Genomic DNA, 17,794 nt, shown 5'->3' on the forward strand with positions numbered 1-17,794 from the left:
CCCTCATCTGGACACATTTCTGCTATGCCAGGTACAATACAGTATGTCCAGTCATTACCAGTGGTGTAAGGTTCTCTGGCACATCACATCTGGCACACATACTCACTGCCCATTTCATGACAGGTTCTCTAGCATGCAGCATGCTGATGTTATTTGTGGGAGAACCCTGTGAAAGTTGAAGAAAAGTTGGATATTGAATAGCCATGTGAAATACGAGAACATCTGGGATTATTGGGAAGGACTAGGTGTATTGGCCCAGTAGCAGTGTGCTCATATAAGGGCTTCTAGTGGGAGGAGAGTCATCAGTAGAAACCTATGAGAGTTTCCTCTGTATCTACAAATCCATGTGAAAGGAAAGGATTGTGGTGTTCATAGTACTCCTTGCTTGCTGCTTATGTGGGCCTTTGTTCATTAGGTTTCTTGTTGACATTGATAGGTTTATATACGGAGAAAAGATAAGACAAGACCTAGTTTTATTACCTTTTTCATATTGGTAACATTATTAGAGATGGCATTATTTATATAATTTCCTGATGAGATAATGTCTCTGATTTGCTTATCTTCTAGAACCATGGTTGTTCTGGTGGTCTGCTGAGAAAAAGGATCAACTTACTGAGTTTTGGGGAAACTATATTTTAATTATGGAGACTCTGGAAGGAAATCAGGTAAATATAATGCAATATCTTTACAAATTACTATTGAGGGCTGCTATAAAGGGAAGAAGAGTTGTGCAACCGTAAACATGTATATACTGCAGAAGCCAACAGGGGCTGAGAATGACCTCTTGTCAGGCAAAACACCTCTGATGCATTTCAAACTTAACACTTCATCCCTTGGGTGAAAAAGTTTAAATATAAGAGAAAATATTTGGTCTCATTATATTATTATCCAAGGCAAAAGAAGATTACAGCAGCAGCATTATGTTCATGTTTGATGTTCACAAAACGGGTACTGAAACTGGGCTACAAAGATTACATGCTATAATTTTTATGACTGCAGATTTATCATAGTTGTGTAAATTGTAGGAGAGACTAGTGTATAGTTTGTACTATAGTTTAAATATTTATTTGCAGAGAAAATCAATGTAATGTCTCTTTTTCAATTTTAGATACATGTTATAAAGCCAGTTTTACCGAAGTTAAATAGCTTATATGAACTTGCAATATCAGAACAAAAAGGTAAGACCATTTCCAGGCAATAACACTAATTTTGCTGAGTATTAAAGAGAAGGATTATGTATTTCTTTATAGAGCTGCAAACAATTCCTGGTATCTGATTGCTTAGCAAGTTAAATAATAATTTCTAAGACTGATGGATAACAAGAATATAAAAATTGGGGACCTATAAGAATTTGTGGGGGAGGGGAAGTCCCCCCTTGTCCCAACTTCTTTCCTGTTGGCTCAGTTGCCCTTAAACCTCCAATCCATCTTCCTATCTTCAAGTTTGTTTTTTCTCCCTCTCTGCTGCTCAGTCTCTGTTTCATTCATTCCTTCCTTCCTCCTTCTTCAAACTTCTTCCCTGTCTTCCCCTACCCAACATTTGCTCTTGTATTTCCCTGCTCTACTCTCCTTGAATCCTGTTCCCCCCACCACAGCTTTTGCATCCTCACCTCTGACAGAATCTGTCTTCCTCCCTCACTGCCTGCCCAAAGCATCACAACCAAACAAAGAGAGAATCATGGAAACAGCTATCACAAATAAGAACAAACTATGACAGAATAACTAATAATAATTACTTCCAAAAGCATTTTCGTAATTTTATATAATTTCCACATAAATAGTGCAAAACATGCCAAGTTATTCAGTGTGTAGCATAGAAAAATACAATCTCAATTTGGAATTGATTCAAAAAGATTCATTCAATGGTGTTAAGGCCTTATTACAAAAATTAATAAAAGGGAAGAGTCTCCTAAGGAGTAAGGGATGCATTCAGTATTCACAAATCAAAGCAGCTTCAAATCTTGTCGGTAACCATCCTGCAACACAGATGCCTGCTTGAAGCTGTGTTTCGACAGACTTTTTCATGGCAGGAAAAGTACATCACATTCCTTTCAAGGAAGCAGCATCAGAAATTTTCTTATGTTAATTTTGTAGCTATCAAATGTCAAAACACAGCTTCAAGGAGGCATCTGTGTTGCAGGATGGCTACTAACAGGATTTGAAGCTGCTTTGATTTGAATGCAGGACGCTTCTCAACAGGAATTGAAGCTGCTATGATTTGTGTATATTGAGTTCATCCCTTACTCCTTAAGTAAGTACTTACTCCTTAAGTACTGAGTTCAATCCCTTACTCTTCCCTTTTATTAATTTTTGTAATAAGGACTTAACACTATTGAATGAGTCTTTTAAAATTAATACCAAATTGAGATTGTATTTTTCTATGCTACACACTGAATGACTTGGCATGTTTTGCACTATTTATGTGGAAATCTCCCTTATATATAAAAGTTGAATGGTGGTGGCACTTCTCTAGAACATTCTACATGCTCCGGAATTGGTTGGCGCCCTGGTGTGTCACTCAGAATCTGTCCCTGTCCACTGGCTGCATTGCTTGAGTCTTGCGTCCAACATTCTAAACAGTTTGCTGTTCCCCCCCATAGCCAGTCAGAACACAGAGGTTATTTGCATATGCAGCCTCATTGGCCTTGGAACACAGAGGTTGTTTGCATATGCGACTTGATTGGCTTTTGCGTCTAACATTCTAAACAGTTTGCTGTTCTGAGGTAAAAAGTGTCCTATCTCCAGGTGAGGGCTGGAGATCACTCAGAATTACAACTGCTTTCCAGATGGCAGAGATCAGTTCCCCTGGAGAAAGTGGTGGGCTCTGTATCCTTATATGCTGCTGAGGTGGCCCCCATGACAGCCAATGTGACGCAGAAGTCAGGGCTTCAGAGCATGGGAGAGGCTGCAGGTGTGTGTTGGGGGGTGGAAAGCTGAAGAATGAGGAGAAAATAAAGGTAGGTTGATGATTGGCTGGGAAGGAGATAGGGTTGCCAACTCCAGGTGGGAAATTCCTGGGGCTGTGAGGTATGGAGCCTGGAGAAGGTGAGGTTTCAGGAGGTGTGGGACATCGGGCAGGTACAAAGCCATAGACTCCACCCTCCAAATCAACTATACCCTTCTGGGGAGCCATCGTTGCCAATCTCCAGGTGAGGGCTGGAGATCACTCAAAATTACAACTGTTCTTTAGGTAGCAGAGATCAGTTCCTCTGGAGAAAATGGTGGACTCAGTGTCATTATACCCTGCTGAGGTTGCCACAGCAAATTGACACTGAGTGTCCAAGGCCGGGGCACCCGCCCAGAGCCTCTTTCTAGAGATCGGTGTATTTATTTCCACAACGAGCCTTTTTCCTAGTTATATAAAATTACCAAAATGCTTTTGGAAGTAATAATTATTAGTCTGTCACGGTTTGTTCTTATTTGTGATATGCCCAAAGCATCAGTCACCAACTTCCCCATGCTTGGGGTACCCCTGCATGACAGCTGTGATCTTATGAGGTCTTCTCACTGGATTTTTGTTATTAAATCATTAGGTTTATTTTTAATTTGTGATGTTTGTGTATGCACAGACATCATTGTTAATATAAAAAACATTCCCTCCCCTTCCCCTTTTTGAAATCTTTTAGATTTTCTCTAAACCTTGTAAATACCCCAAGTTTGAAGAAAGGTCCTGATTTGTTTTTGGTCCACAGTGTGGGGCCACGCATCGCTATTAGATAAAGGCATGTTCAACAACTGGTATTCAGCCTTTTGGCAGTATGATCAGGCAACAAGACTGCATCCCATTTTTTATATTTTATGTAATATGTGCCTAGGATATATGTATGTTCAGTTCCTGAAATACTTTCCCCTAAAATTGTGTGAAGGAGCAAAAGTCCATTACAGACTTGCACATCCTTGGTTATTTGTTGTATGTGCAGTGAAAAATCCTGATGATTTTGGCTAAAGATTGTATAAACTCACCCTTTACTCTGGCCTATGGAGAACAAAAGTCAGCAGGCATTGTGAAAGGCAGGCAGCTCTGATTTCTAATAGTCATGGAGCCAGTGGGAATTAGCCAGCCCAGGTCCAGCTTGATATTTAATATGTGTGAAAGTGACAGCTTCATAAACTAGGAATTTATATAATTTGATGCAAATATATTGAAATTTATCTTATGGTGTAGTGATTAATGTTGGACTAGGATCCGGGAGACTTAGGTTTGAATCCCCCACCTCTGCCATGGAAATACGCTGAGTGACCTTCAGCTAGTCACACACTCTTAAGCCTAACCTACCTCACAAGGTTTTTTGTGAGGATAAAATTGAGGAGAGGAAACAGTGTAAGCTGTTTTGGGTCCCCATTGGGAAGAAAGGCATGGCATAAATGAAGTAAATAAATATACTTAATACTCTTCCACAATAATCTTACGTAAAATGTCTTTAAATATCCTGTTGTGCGGATTGGTGAGAACTGATTTTTTTTTTATTTAAACAACAGACAGTTGGGTCTTTCACCCATCATGGCACATGTGCATTTACAAAAGAATGTTTGAGAGTGAAAATAAAACATTGGCTAAGGAAGGAGTTATTCATTTTCTTGAAATGTGGCAAACACGATGCCTTCCTCCATCACCAGGATTTTCAGAGGTAAGGTCTGTTTTCCTGCTGCTCCTTTAGATTCCAATGCTCAGTAGCTTGCCCAGTTGTCTTTGAAATCCCGTTTCATTGAACTCTGTTCTCAACATTCCTTAGGGTGGAAAGTTGAAAAGGTATTTACTTGCTCTCGTTATGGGAACACTCATATTTTAGAAGAGATTGTGAAATAGTGAGGATGCAGTTCTACAGCATGATCTGTAGGTTCTTGACAGAAATTTAGGAAACCACAACATCTCCCCCAAATGATGGCAACATTATCCGTTGAGGCCTTAGGTACATAGTATATGGCTTGCTCTGGTACAGGGTTTTGCTGTTAGTCTTCTGGTGAAAAAAGCATGCTGTAAGGGGATTCCCCTTTTTGGAAAATCATGGTAACCTACACATTCAAATCATTTGCACTCAGTAGTATAATATCTGAACAAAACTATATGCTGTGTTACAGAGAATATGCTAGTTCCTTTTTTAAAAAGTAATGACCCAGATAATGTGGTGAAATCTGTATGTCTGTATTCTTAAATATTCTTTTAAAAATTAAAGATAATAAAGAAAAATTAATGAAACTGCAGAGGATTTCTGCAAAAACTCACAAAAGTCCTCTCGATACTCTGCTCGGTTAACTCTCACTGTAAGACATAGTGACTTGCAGTTCTTAACTAAATGCTGAAAGAAAAAAGGGAGAAGGTATCTTTTCAATTACAGCACTCTTTGAAAGCTATGTGTAGCAGGATGTCTGATTAATGCAATATTTTACTGCAGTTGGGAACTGGTAGGGTGGGATGTATCAAAGAAAGCCAGTATGTGGTAAGGAAGCTTGCTGCCTGTTTAACCTCCATAACCTTCCAAGCGTTGATGAGGCAAAGGGCTCTATTTCCTCTACTCATACACTAGCACTGTGTAATACCAGTTCAGTAAGACACAAATCTCACAACTCTATGAGATATTACAGGAAGAGGAAATTGACCTCGCTTGCTTGACAGAGACAGAGACATGGGTGTATCTGTCCTAACTAACACCACCTAGTTATGCAGTCCTCCGTCAACCATGCACACTTTGCCGGAAAGGAGGCGTGGCCATTATCCTCTGTGAGTCCTTCCACAGGCTTCCAGTGCAAACTATCACTGGCATTGACTGTATGTTCCTCACATTAGGGACTAAGGCTAGATTATGCGTTCTGCTTGTTTACCAGCCACCTCCAGGGGGTACCTTGACTGAATTGGTGCTCTCAGATGTTGTGGTGGAGACACCCAGACTGCTCATTCTGGGGAACTTCAACACTGATGCTCACCAGGGTTGCATCAGGATTTTATAGCTTCTTTGTCTGCCTTGGGTGTCTCCCAAATCATGATTGGCCCAATGCATGAAAGAAGTCATACCTCAGACTTGAACTTCTGCACTGAATTTTTGACAGAAGGTTTGATTTCAGGGCTGGAGAGTCACCTTAAACCATGGTTGGACTATATGGACCACTTTGCCAGGGGTCTTTTCCTAGAAAAAGAGCTGCAGGAACTCATTAACATATGGTATGCTAATGAGCTAGTAGGCTATTAGCATAATAGCTCATTAGCATATGCAACACCCCCTGACATCACCGGAAGTGATATCAGAAGGGGAAGCAAAAGGGGGGAGGGAGGAATATTCAAAAGCCTCCCCTTCTCTTCCCTGGGGGGGGGGAAGTGAAGAGAGAAGGGGTTTAAAGTTTAAACCCCTTCTCATTAGAGTTGGGCCGCAGAAGGAGGAAAGAGGGAAGGAAAGAGAGAGAGAGTGTGTAGAGAGAAGGAATGAAAGAGTGAAAGAGAAGGAAAGAAGGAAGGAAAGAGGAGAGGAAAGAGGGAAGGAAAGAGAGAGGGTAGAGACAAGGAAAGAAGGAAGGAAGAGAAGGGAAAGCGAGAAAGAAAAGGAGGGAAAGAAAAGAAAAGGGGAAGGAAAGGAGGGAAAGAAAGAGGGCAAAGAGATGGGGGGGAAGGGGGAGGCTCTCCCACCCCCCCAATCAAGCCGCCGCCGCCACCCCCTGCAGATCCCTCACTTACCCCGGGAGGCGGCGGGGGGACCTCTCCTGGCCTCCCAGGGCCGCAGCGCTCTGGCTACTACTGTACTACTGTAATGCACTGTACATTGGTCACCCCTCAAAATCAATTCAGAAACTCCAGTTGGTGCAGAATGCTGCAGCTCGGCAATTATCAAGAGTGAGATGAAGCATGCATATTATGCCCAATCTACAGTCACTCCACTGACTGCCCATCAGTTACTGTGCTCAATTTAAAGTGTTGGCTATCACTTACAAAGCCATTCATGGCCTTAGATCCTTGTATCTGTACGGCCGTCTCTCCTCCTGTGTTCTGCCATGACAGCTTGACTCATTGGAGCAGTGTCTTCTGCAAGTACGAATCTGCAAATGGTCAAAAATCCCCAACTGCCAATAAAAAAGCAGACTATAAATAACGAAAATGAAAAATAAATTACTGCTGGTCCTGGTCCTGTATACTTGACACATTTTTCCATGTAGCTCTGTCTTTTGTAAAATCAATTACTCCTTTAATCGAAATAATTACTTGCATTGCTTATTAATAAGTTTCCTTTTAAAGGAAATTTTAATAAGATACAGCACACCTACCTATGTAGGATAAATAAAAAGATTTATTTACTGTAATCTGTTTTAATGCAAATATAATTTCTTTTTTCAGTTTGTTATTGGACCATTAATGGATGCTCTTTCAGAAAGTTCTTTTTATTCCAGGTAATAAATTATACAGTGAGAAATTGGATAACTAAATCCCTAATCAGATGTTTATGCCAACTATGTATGCATCTCTTGGATAGACTGACTTTTCATAGGTATCTCACAGCTAGGATTCTTATTAGTAAGGAAAGGGAAAAATAATTGATAACCATAATCTATGGTTAATCCACATTTACAATACTCTGAAGTTCTCAAACAGAGCCATAAAGGTTGAAAAACATTCTTTCAGATACTGACATAGCTTAGTAATAATGAATTTCCAAGATGCTCCATTTTAGAGGAGTTTTATAAAGAAATGCAAACCTTAATTAGTGGGATTACAGTATGGTCCTACAGAGTGACTCTAAGAGCAGACCTGAACAGGTCTATTCAGTGATGTTTACTCCCAAGAAAGAATTCTTGTGGTTGTATTGTAACTGTTAAAATCCATGGACTTAGATAACACTGCCTATGATCGCACTGTTAGTGGATTCATCAGTGGGCATGTTTGCATGATGCTTGAGGCAAGGTTGGATCTGATGCATTAGTTCAATATTAAACATGAGGTTCCTGCAACAGAAAATAGAAGCTTTTGTTAAATTGCATGCTAACACACTTCCTTCAGTACTGAAATACTAATCTTCAGGTAATGTGCATATTATTTAAATTTAATTGATTGAATAAATGGCAGGTCAGCTAAACACCATCTGGTGCAAGTTGGGAGTCCTAGCTCTGACTATATATGTCTTCAGTATTTGCTTCTCCTTTTTAACTTAACAGGTCATCAGGCCAGGTGATAGGGATGTGTCCTTTGTTGGGAATAAAGCTGCAGAAGTTTTTGGCTGCCTTCTTCACAAATATCCCAGAGGAAGAAAAAAGTATGTTTAGTCATGTTTATTACATTAAAAGTGTCTCACTGCTTTCCCTGTGCTTAAGCCCCAATATGACAAAAGTGGAGAGGTACTTGAAGCAGGGAATGGACTGGGGAAGAGGAAAGGGTGGCACTCTGTTTCCCATTGCCAGTGATGCCTGGATGTTGGGGAAAGAAGTAACAAAAGGAGACAAGGCAGCACTGTGTGGAATTTTTTTGCTAATGGACCCTCTTCATCTCCTCTTTGGCCCAGTGAATGGAGTTTGGAGTGCTCAGAGGGCAGATTCAACATTATGTGTGAAATGATAAAAATGCCCCTCTTGCTCTTAATGAAAAGAATAATTATTTCTGGGCAGAACAGCAGAGGGATGCTTAATATTTTCTCAGCTACCTGGTTTTGCTTTTAAAATTATTTCTCCTTACGTGATACCTGATGTGAGTTTACCCATGTAAACATGTATTTGGAACACCACAGTGGGAAAAGCAATTGTGGGGTGATTTTCAGCACAGTCCTTTTTTTTTGGGGGGGGGGGTCAAATCACAACTGGCTTATGGTGAGCCTGCAGGGTTTTCAAGGCAAGACATGGTGTGTAATGTGTGCTTTGCTGTCAATTCTAGAGTGGGGAAAGTGGTTACTTTTTATGTTGTTCTTAGATACACACCCCTCCTCTTTTCTGCCTATGCTGGGATCAGGGTAGTCTGGGAACATCATGGGGATGTATGTTGCATACTGAACTGAATTTTGCAGGGCACAGGCTACTGTCCCTAGTCCCGTCTTTTTCTCCAATTTACGCTTTCCAGTCTGGCTGGACTTGGAATTGAGGTGCTGGTAGGGGGGAGCAGCATAACAATATTCAGTGATCATTCACAGTATAGAACTAGATGCGCGTGAGTCCTATTCCATTCTGATGCCATTTACCCTGATGGTCTGACTACTGTCTTTTTTTCTGCCTTCTGTGCTGCATCTTGTATCATCAGTCAAATGACTCTGGGTGAGTTGAGGCTGGGATTAATGAAGGGGTCAGTTGGGCACAGAGAATATACCATACGTTTTGGCTACAGTATTGGTTTGTTACCATTTATGGGTGGTAATTTTACAAAGATATTTTATTTCTGTGTGTTTTCCTCCCAGGTAGCTTTTTGTTAAAGTTTATACAGAGGATGAGCAATAGGCACTGGTGTGCCATTCCAGTTTTGTTTCTATCCATGGCTCTGGCACATATTCCAGCATGTAGAGCACTAGATATGGAAGGACTCCTAGCTCTGAGGTAACAAGCTGAGTTTTACCTATGTGATTAGTCTCTGTTCCATTGTGTTGACTTCTCAAAGTGTGTCTTTTATCCTTCTGCAGAGATGTGCTACAATGTACCATGATCACACATCAGATTTTGCTACGAGGAGCTGCTCAGTGCTACCTTCTTAAAGCAGCAATGCTCTTGACCAATGTAGTAAGTGTTTGCTTCGAAACAGTTTTCAGAGGGAGACGCATGTATATTTTTGTGGGCTACTAGGTTATAAGGGAACTCCACTGTTTACTTCACAAGACTGTGTTTGACCACTGGAGCTGTAGTATCTTTTTTAAAAAACCCTAAATTGACATATTTTGTCTTGGCTTTTTTGGTATTGCATTTGAGTGTTTTGGCTACACAGACTTTGTATATAAAATGCTATCTGTTCTAATCAACCATTGCATTTGAGTGTTTTGGCTACACAGACAGACTTTGTATATAAAATACTATCTGTTCTAATCAACTAGTTTAATGTAGTGGTTAAGAGCAGCAGGACTCTAATCTGGAGAACCAGCTTTGATTCGCCACTCCTCCACATGAAGCCAGCTCGGTGACCTGGCTTGGCCTGCACAAAGCAGATCTTGGAACCCAGTCACAGTTCTCTCAGAGCTCTCTCAGCCCCACCTACCTCACATGGTGTCTGTTGTGGGGAGGGGAAGTAGGGTTGCCAAGTCGCGGCGGGGGATCGTAGGTCTTCACAGAATCCTTGCCGCAGGGACAGCGAGACGCGTTGCACCCGCTGTTGCCAGGATCTGATGCTACGCGTCGCTCTGGCAACAGGGCTCCAAACAGCCCCGTTGCCAGAGCGACGCATAGTGTCATGTCCTGGTGACAGCGGTGCAACCCGTCTTGCCGTCCCTGCGACAAGGATTCTGCAAAGACATGCAGTTCCCCCGCCGCGATTTGGTGAGATTTGGCAGGCCTAAGGGGAAGGGAAGGTGATTGTAAGACACTCTGACACAGAAGACACTTTGGGTAGTGAAGAGCGGGGTGTAAAACCAACTCCTCTTCTTCTAATCATTGGGTGCTTTGCTTAGCTTAAAAGAAACGTGACTGAATGCTCAGATGTTTGTTTGAAAAATCTTCCATTAAATTGAGATTAGTGTTTGAGTGCCCAACATTAACATCACTGCTGTCTCTCTTAAAAACACATAGGTAAAGGAGAATTTAAATTGGGATTATAGAGTCAGATATGGAAACTGCTTGTATTTCTTGATGAAGTTGTCATTGCAGCTGAAGAACAATTTCATCTAATTGGAGTATGCATATTTTTGTGCATGGTAGATTTTAAAAAGACATGCTTTCATATCATTTTTGTATTTTTAATAATGAAATGTGCCACCATCTGCAAATATCTAAATCCACAGATTGGGGCGACACTGACACTAAACAGATTTTCCTGCATACTTGGGGAAACGATGCAGGTTTGTAGAAAAATCTAAAATGGTTAGTAAAATACATTGGAAGGTTAACCCCATAAAAGATCATTTTCTGTTTTTGTGCACCTACCTCCTGTCTGGTTGCTGGTGGCTGCTGTAGAGCCTGGAAGCCAGTCTGGGCCCAGTGAGAAAGTGGCAAGGAAGAAGGTATCCTCCCTGCAAGTCTCACAGGCCCACAGTAGGATATTCTATAGCAAAGTGTGCCCCCCCCCCCCATCTGAGGATACTTAATTCCAGAGACTGGACCAGTGAGAGGACAAGATGAATCTTTCAGCAAACCTGAAAAATGTCTGAGGTTTGCAGGAAAATCTGAACTCTTTAAAAAATACATTGAGTGGTTAAAAACACCCAAATGATAAAAGAGTGCCTGTGGCTTTAATAAACAGATACCCTCAGAGAGCCAGTTTGGTGTAGTGGTTAAGTGCGCGTACTCTAATCTGGGAGAACTGTCAGAGGTGTTCTTGAAAAAGAGCAGTTTCTGTCAGAGCTCTCTCAGCCCCACCTACCTCACAGGGTGTCTGTTGTGGGGAGGGGAAGGGAAAGGATTTTGTAAGCTGCTCTGAGACTCTGAGTGACAGGCGGGGTATAAATCCAATCTCTTCCTCCTCCTTCTGTTGATAGGCAACCACAACAGTTTGGCCAGCTTTCTGCCAGTAGAAGGCAGGGGAAGGGGGAGGACCCTTTTTGGGGCTGTTTTGGCCTTTGAGGGATGACTCATTGGGGCCTGATCTGGTAGCAAATGTTGGGTGACTTGATACCACTGAAATTGTTTGACTCACGCAGACTTGGATGTTTGCTACTGTTCAACAGCAGCCCCATGAAAACCAGTGTTTTGTAGTGGTTAGCGTTTCAGATTGGGACCTTGAATCCCCCTTCTGCTGTGGAAACTCATTGGGTGACCTTTGGCAAGTTAAATTAAAGCACCCTAGGTTTGCAGAAAAATCTGAAATCTAAAAAGAAAATACAGGGGAGGGGATTATAAAACCCCAAATGATAAAAGGAGTGCCTGTATCTTTAAAAAATGGATGCTCTCAGATTGACCATTAGAAACAACTGGATGCTTCTTGGTGGGCTGATAGCCTCCACCTGGGCCAGCCAACCCTGTGACAGAAGGGCTGAACGCAACCCACCCAAGCCCCACACAAGGCAGGAAAGGTGGCATGCAGTCAGCCAGGGGAGACAGAGCCTGGCCTGTTAGGACCTTGCATGAGAGTTGAGATGTGGGGAGGTGGTGGTACCTGGCTTGGCCTGCACAAACAGCTCTTTGAACCCAGCCCAGCTGAGCCCTGTGTGAGCCGGGGCAGACAGTGGTCATCCTTGCCTCACGTGGGGCGAAGCAGATGGTAGCTCGTGGTCTGGGCTGAGTCCCTAAGGAAGTGAAGCAGATGGTGGCCCCCAGCCAAGCCCTGCACAGGGTGAGGTGTGGCAGATGGTAACACCCAGCCTGGCCAAGCCCTGTGGAAAGCAAAGTGAGGCAGATGGTGGTGCCTGGCCTGGACCTGTGCAAGTCAGACGGCACCCAGCCTGGACTGCACAAGGCAAGGCAGACAGCGGTGACTGGCCAAGCCCCACATAAGGCAAAGCGAGGCAGATGGCGGTGCCCAGTTGGGCTCCGGGTAAGGTAGGGCAAGGCAGAGGGAAATTCAGCCCACAAGTCCTTGTGGGCTCCTGCTTATTCTGTTGGGCTCCGGGTAAGGTAGGGCAAGGCTTCTTGTTTTATATAATTGCTTGTAAAATAAAAGCATTACTCGTGTTCCTTCTTTTCTGATCACTTTGCTTATTTGGTTCATTTAGGAGAAAGTTTCACTTTCAGACATTTCAAACTTCATAGTATCTCTGAGACCAGAAGAGTCCTTAGGCAGAGGAACTGTTTTGTGGAAAATGGTGAGAGAAGTGATATTAAAGTATTGTATTCACTGTTGTGGTAGTGGTTTTGTTCAAGTATGTTTAGATGTATGGGCTTTCTGTGGGAGAACCTGTCCTTTTGATCCTGAGCTGAAGCTGGATTTCCGTAGCACTGTCTGGTCAGTTCTAGTGTCCATCAGAAGTCCACTTCCTCTGTTTTCTTAGAACAATTTAAAAAAACTTAAAGTGTTTAGTAAATGATTGAGCAGATAATTGTGCAAGGTGCTTGGAGGGTGTGGAGCCAAGAGGAACCAGAGCATGCTTGAAGAATGGGGGAAAGAACTTGATCTGGAGGCTGTATCCATAGTTGAGGATTAAAATATGGGGAAGCAGAACTTACTTTGCAGCAGAAAAGCTTGTGCTCACTCTGTGTAAGGCTGCTATAGACCAGAAAAATACAGAATAGTATTCAAAAAGAAATATGGTTTTATTTAAATGTACTTCAGTTTACACAACTATTTAATTTATTTACATTATGTGTGCGCCACCTTTCTCATGGAAACTCAAGGCAGATTATCTAGTGTAAATCAGTACAGTTGATAGGCTACGACATCCAGTAAGCACTGCAATAGGATTAGGACTGCAGAAACTATATTAGATAGTCAAGAGAGTATGTATGATTAGTGGTTGGTGAAAGAAGCAGGTTTAACAAATTCTGGTCAAGTATGACAATAGGACAAGTCCCCTTGCTACAAGATTCATAAACACCTTCATGCTAAACATTTTTACTGACATTAACTACATCCCTTCAGAGCTGAAGTTTGTTTTATTTGTTAATACTGTGCTGGTAGAGCAATTTGTACTCACCAAACACTAATTTACTGTCAATCTAAATGGAAGAATTTCTTCCAAAACGGAACAAACTTAGGATACATTTATTAGATTTATGGGCTTTTGATGTAATTTATAGTACTTTGAAGCTATGGTAATATAGATAAGTGAATGTATTTGCCTATGTATTAATTATGTTTTGAAGAAGAATACTATACCATATGTATAATTCATTTTGTTTCACTTAGCTTTGTGACTGGCTGCATGCAAATGACAAGCACTTTCAAAGGCCTTTAAACTATGGTGTGCCTCGAGACAAAACATTCTTAAATGTTTATGTGCAGTTTCTTGTACAGGACTATCTGAAAACACCTGTAGCCAGTGGTAAGTCATTTATATGTAAAAAGCAATGCATACAGTTATAAGATAGCTGAATATATTGTTTTGAAGGTCACAGTTTGCTAAATGTTTTACTGGATGAAAGCATATCTATATATATCAAAGAAAGTCCCCTCACCGTAAAATCAACACCCAGACCAAACTGCTGGACCTAGAGACACCAGATTCGGGGAGAGCGCTCCTACTGGCGTAGATGCTCGCTAAGAAGGGATTTTTAGAAATTCGACCCCTAAGTGGGTCAAAAGGGGGAAAATGTGCTCCCCCCATTGATTCCTATGCGGCTGCTAGGCAGCTGCCTCTCTGCACCCCCCACTCTCTGATTGGTCAGCTGCAGAGGTCAGTGTTCTGAGGTAAAAAAACCAACAGTTACAGGGGACTGCAGAGAGCTAATGACAGTTGAGTAAATCAGGAGTGGCCAAGAACCACCTGTGAGGTGAAGCAAAGCTGCTGGCCCAGCCTCTCTGATGGCTTCCAACACACTCCCCTCACCTCCTATGCCTAACAGGTGGTTAGGTGCAGGTGCAGCCCCACCTCCACAGTGGCTTCTAATACTCCTACCCCCTCCCCCTCCTACACTGGACAGGCAGCTGCCTGTCAGGTGTAGGAGAGGAGGTGGGATGGCTTCCAACACACTCTCCCCACCTCCTACACCTAACAGGTGGTTGTCTGTCAGGTGCAGCCCCACCTCCACAGTGACTTTTAATCTCCCCCCTCCCCGTCCTACACTGGACAGGCAGCTGCCTGTCTGGTGTAGGAAAGGAGGTGGGATGGCTTCCAACACACTCCCCCCCGCCTCCTACACCTAACAGGTGATTGTCTGTGAGGTGCAGCAGTGGTTGCAGGGTGCTTAAAGCCACTAGGGAGCCTGGCCCAGCAGTAACACCTTAGTGATCCTGCCAGCCCTGCCTCTACAGTGGCTTCTAATACTCCTCCCCTCTTCCCGTCCTACACTGGACAGGCAGCTGCCTGTCAGGTGTAGGTGAGGACGTGGGATGCTTACAGTTGCCAGGGAGGTTTGCTCAGCAGGATTGCCTTAGCACTGCTGCTGGCCCAGCCTCCCCGGTGCCTTTAAATACAATCCCCCCAAACTCCAGACAGGCTGGTGTCTGTCAGGTGTAGGAGCAGGGCCAGGGTATGAATGTTTATGGGGAGATAGTAAAGGACATTTCTAGGAGCCATTTCGATGCCTGCCTCCCTCATGAACCTGACGAAATGTCCACCACATCACCACTCCCTCACACCAACTCCCCCTCACACCTCTCACTTCTTACTGCCCCCAAAAAAGCTCCTGGCAAACGTCAAGCCAGATACACCAATGCTACAAGGAGGAGGCAACTTAGGAATGCGGCAAAGAGATTTGCACATAGTACTCCTGCAGTGCACTGAGCTGCACAGGCCAAGTACCAGCAAGATCACCCTGAGGTGCTCAGAACACAGTCTCCATATGAGTAAAACAATCCAGGAACACAAGTAGAGAGGTCATCACTTTCGTGGAAGGTAACAGGAGGTGACTTAACAGACAACTGCTTCTTAAATGGACAGTTCTATGTGGCCTGCTCCAGAGTGAGCTCGTCAAGCAGCCTGGTGATCCTAGCACCTGAGGGCAGAACCACCAATGGGGTCTAGAGAGAGGTCGTAAAGTAGAGAAGAAAAAAAGTACGTATGCATTTGTTACACTACAATCTTTTCTGTTAGAATTCCTACAACAAATGTCACATTTCAGATTTCACATCATCAGTATTATAACTTGGTTTACGAAACTTAAATACTGTAGCGAAGCATGGGTAGCAGGCTAGTGTAGCAATATTTTGATTATGTCATCACTTTACTTGCTGATTATGCATGTTGTCCTATAGTTGTGTGCTTGAGCTCATACTAGATTCAGTGACTGGTGAACTCTGGTTACATAGGGGTTTTCTTTGATCTTTGACAGCTAATTGAACCACTTACAGAAATATTAGCTTTATTGCCTTTTAATAGAGGTTAGGAGTTAAGTTGGGCCTTCTTATCTTGGCTTTAGAAAAGTACATGTCAGATGGATTCTTAGATGTACCCATTTGATTATCTCATCAATAGTTAAGACCCAGTCATTAATCTAGTTTACAATCACATGATTAAGGTAGAGATTTAGAGTAAGATAAGACTTATGTTTCTATAAAAATGAATCGATGTGGTAAACAAATCACATTTCTCCGGATGGATCTCTCAGAAGAGACTAGTGAGATGTCTGTGGCTGTGTATTGACTTGAGTTTATAGAAGATCCCTATAAGCGGATTTAAGACAATAACCTGACAGCTGGTTTTCTTTAAAATTTTACTTTCTATAATATTGTTGAGTTAGGAGCTTTGAGAAACTTGGCACTTGTTTTTGCAGTAGCTGTAGGGTTAACTGTCTTATGCTTGTATTTTCTAACCGCCTTATCACATGTTGATACAGGTGACAGTATGCGCCAAGTTCAGAATTGGCATAAAAATATTTTTATTCCCCTATTAAAATCAGTTTGGAAAGGAGCTTCAGTTCTTTTTAACAGTAGAGGTTTTTAAACAGCTTAATCAGGCAAAATTAGTGCATTTGTCAAAAATAATTCTACCTCTCATTCAGAAAAATCTGTAATGTACAACTATGTTACGTAAAAGGGCAGTAGATTTATCCCTCCAATCTACTTGCTTTATAAGTAAGAGTGCCATTTTAAGTGGTAAAAATCCTTTGAATAGTTAAACTGGTTTCTTTTCCTTGTTCTCAAAATTAATCATCCTGTTATATTTTTTCCTCTTAAGTTTGCAAAAACTGGAAAAAATTGTGTGTTCAGAGTTAATAGTGCTTGTGATGCTTTTGAGAATATTAACACATTTTAATACAGTACAGTAGTTTGGAAACTATTTTGTCCTATCGCCAACCAAAATATTTTTAAAATATTAATGCATACATACCCACACAATATTTATTTTAAAAACTGGACATTTTATTGTATTAATATTAGCAGAGGATTGCCTTATGCCTGATTGGTTTGAAGCTAGACTTGTTGCTACAATGATTCTTCTGGCTGCAGATGTAGAAGAGATGACAAGAGAATACAAGTAAGCAGAAGCGTCACGTTTTCCTATTGGATTTTTCTTAGGATGAATTCCACAAACCACTCCTTTTCCCTTTGTCATTTAGCTCTAACTTTGATACATTAAAGATGAATGCAAGCATTGTATATAAAGGATAGTTCCGGATTATATACTTGGATTCTTAATAATTAAAAATAGCTGGGAGATCAGAGTAAACTGCTGGACATGTGATCAGATTTGTCATGAAGTAGCTCACAAGTTAGCTTTAGCATAGGTATGATTGCTTAACTATATCATGGGTCCTTATGTATTGCTTTGAAATTTGCACCCATCTCTCTGTGTGCATAAGATGAATAGTCTATAAAGATTAACTGTTTTATAGTTTTATTTTATAGCACAGAAACCTATTCAGCATGGTCTAATGTATAAGGAATATACATTTGGACATTAATCAGAAATCTGAACCCCAAATAACTCATTGTTATTACTAATTTGAAATGAAAAATTAAGAGTAGTTGATTGTAGTTTGATTATGTGTTCACTCTTTGTGGATGTATACATGTACCAGACCAGAAGGTCGGTAGTTCAGCAGTTCGAGACCTGAGTGCCATATGACGGAGTGAGCTCCTGTCTCTGGTCCCAGCTCCTGCCAACCTGGCAGTTTGAAAGCAAGAAATTGCAAGTAGATAAATAGGTACCACTTTGGTGGGAAGG

General features: G+C 41.8%; 1 protein-coding gene across 1 annotated transcript in view; it reads left to right on the forward strand.

Moving 5' to 3' along the window:
* The window catches only part of TARBP1 (TAR (HIV-1) RNA binding protein 1), a 45,236-nt gene that overhangs the window by 3,447 nt on the left and 23,995 nt on the right, over positions 1-17,794 (forward strand). The window contains exons 2-11 of the mRNA XM_015419836.1: positions 568-665; positions 1,109-1,178; positions 4,479-4,627; positions 7,318-7,370; positions 8,133-8,230; positions 9,356-9,491; positions 9,575-9,671; positions 12,746-12,835; positions 13,876-14,026; positions 17,008-17,104. Coding sequence (XP_015275322.1) covers positions 568-665; positions 1,109-1,178; positions 4,479-4,627; positions 7,318-7,370; positions 8,133-8,230; positions 9,356-9,491; positions 9,575-9,671; positions 12,746-12,835; positions 13,876-14,026; positions 17,008-17,104 — 1,039 coding nt within the window. The remainder of the gene's footprint in view (positions 1-567; positions 666-1,108; positions 1,179-4,478; positions 4,628-7,317; positions 7,371-8,132; positions 8,231-9,355; positions 9,492-9,574; positions 9,672-12,745; positions 12,836-13,875; positions 14,027-17,007; positions 17,105-17,794) is intronic.

This window comes from Gekko japonicus, unplaced genomic scaffold, assembly GCF_001447785.1.
Source record: "Gekko japonicus isolate JY-2015 unplaced genomic scaffold, Gekko_japonicus_V1.1 scaffold315, whole genome shotgun sequence".
NCBI classification, from domain to species: Eukaryota; Metazoa; Chordata; class Lepidosauria; order Squamata; family Gekkonidae; genus Gekko; species Gekko japonicus.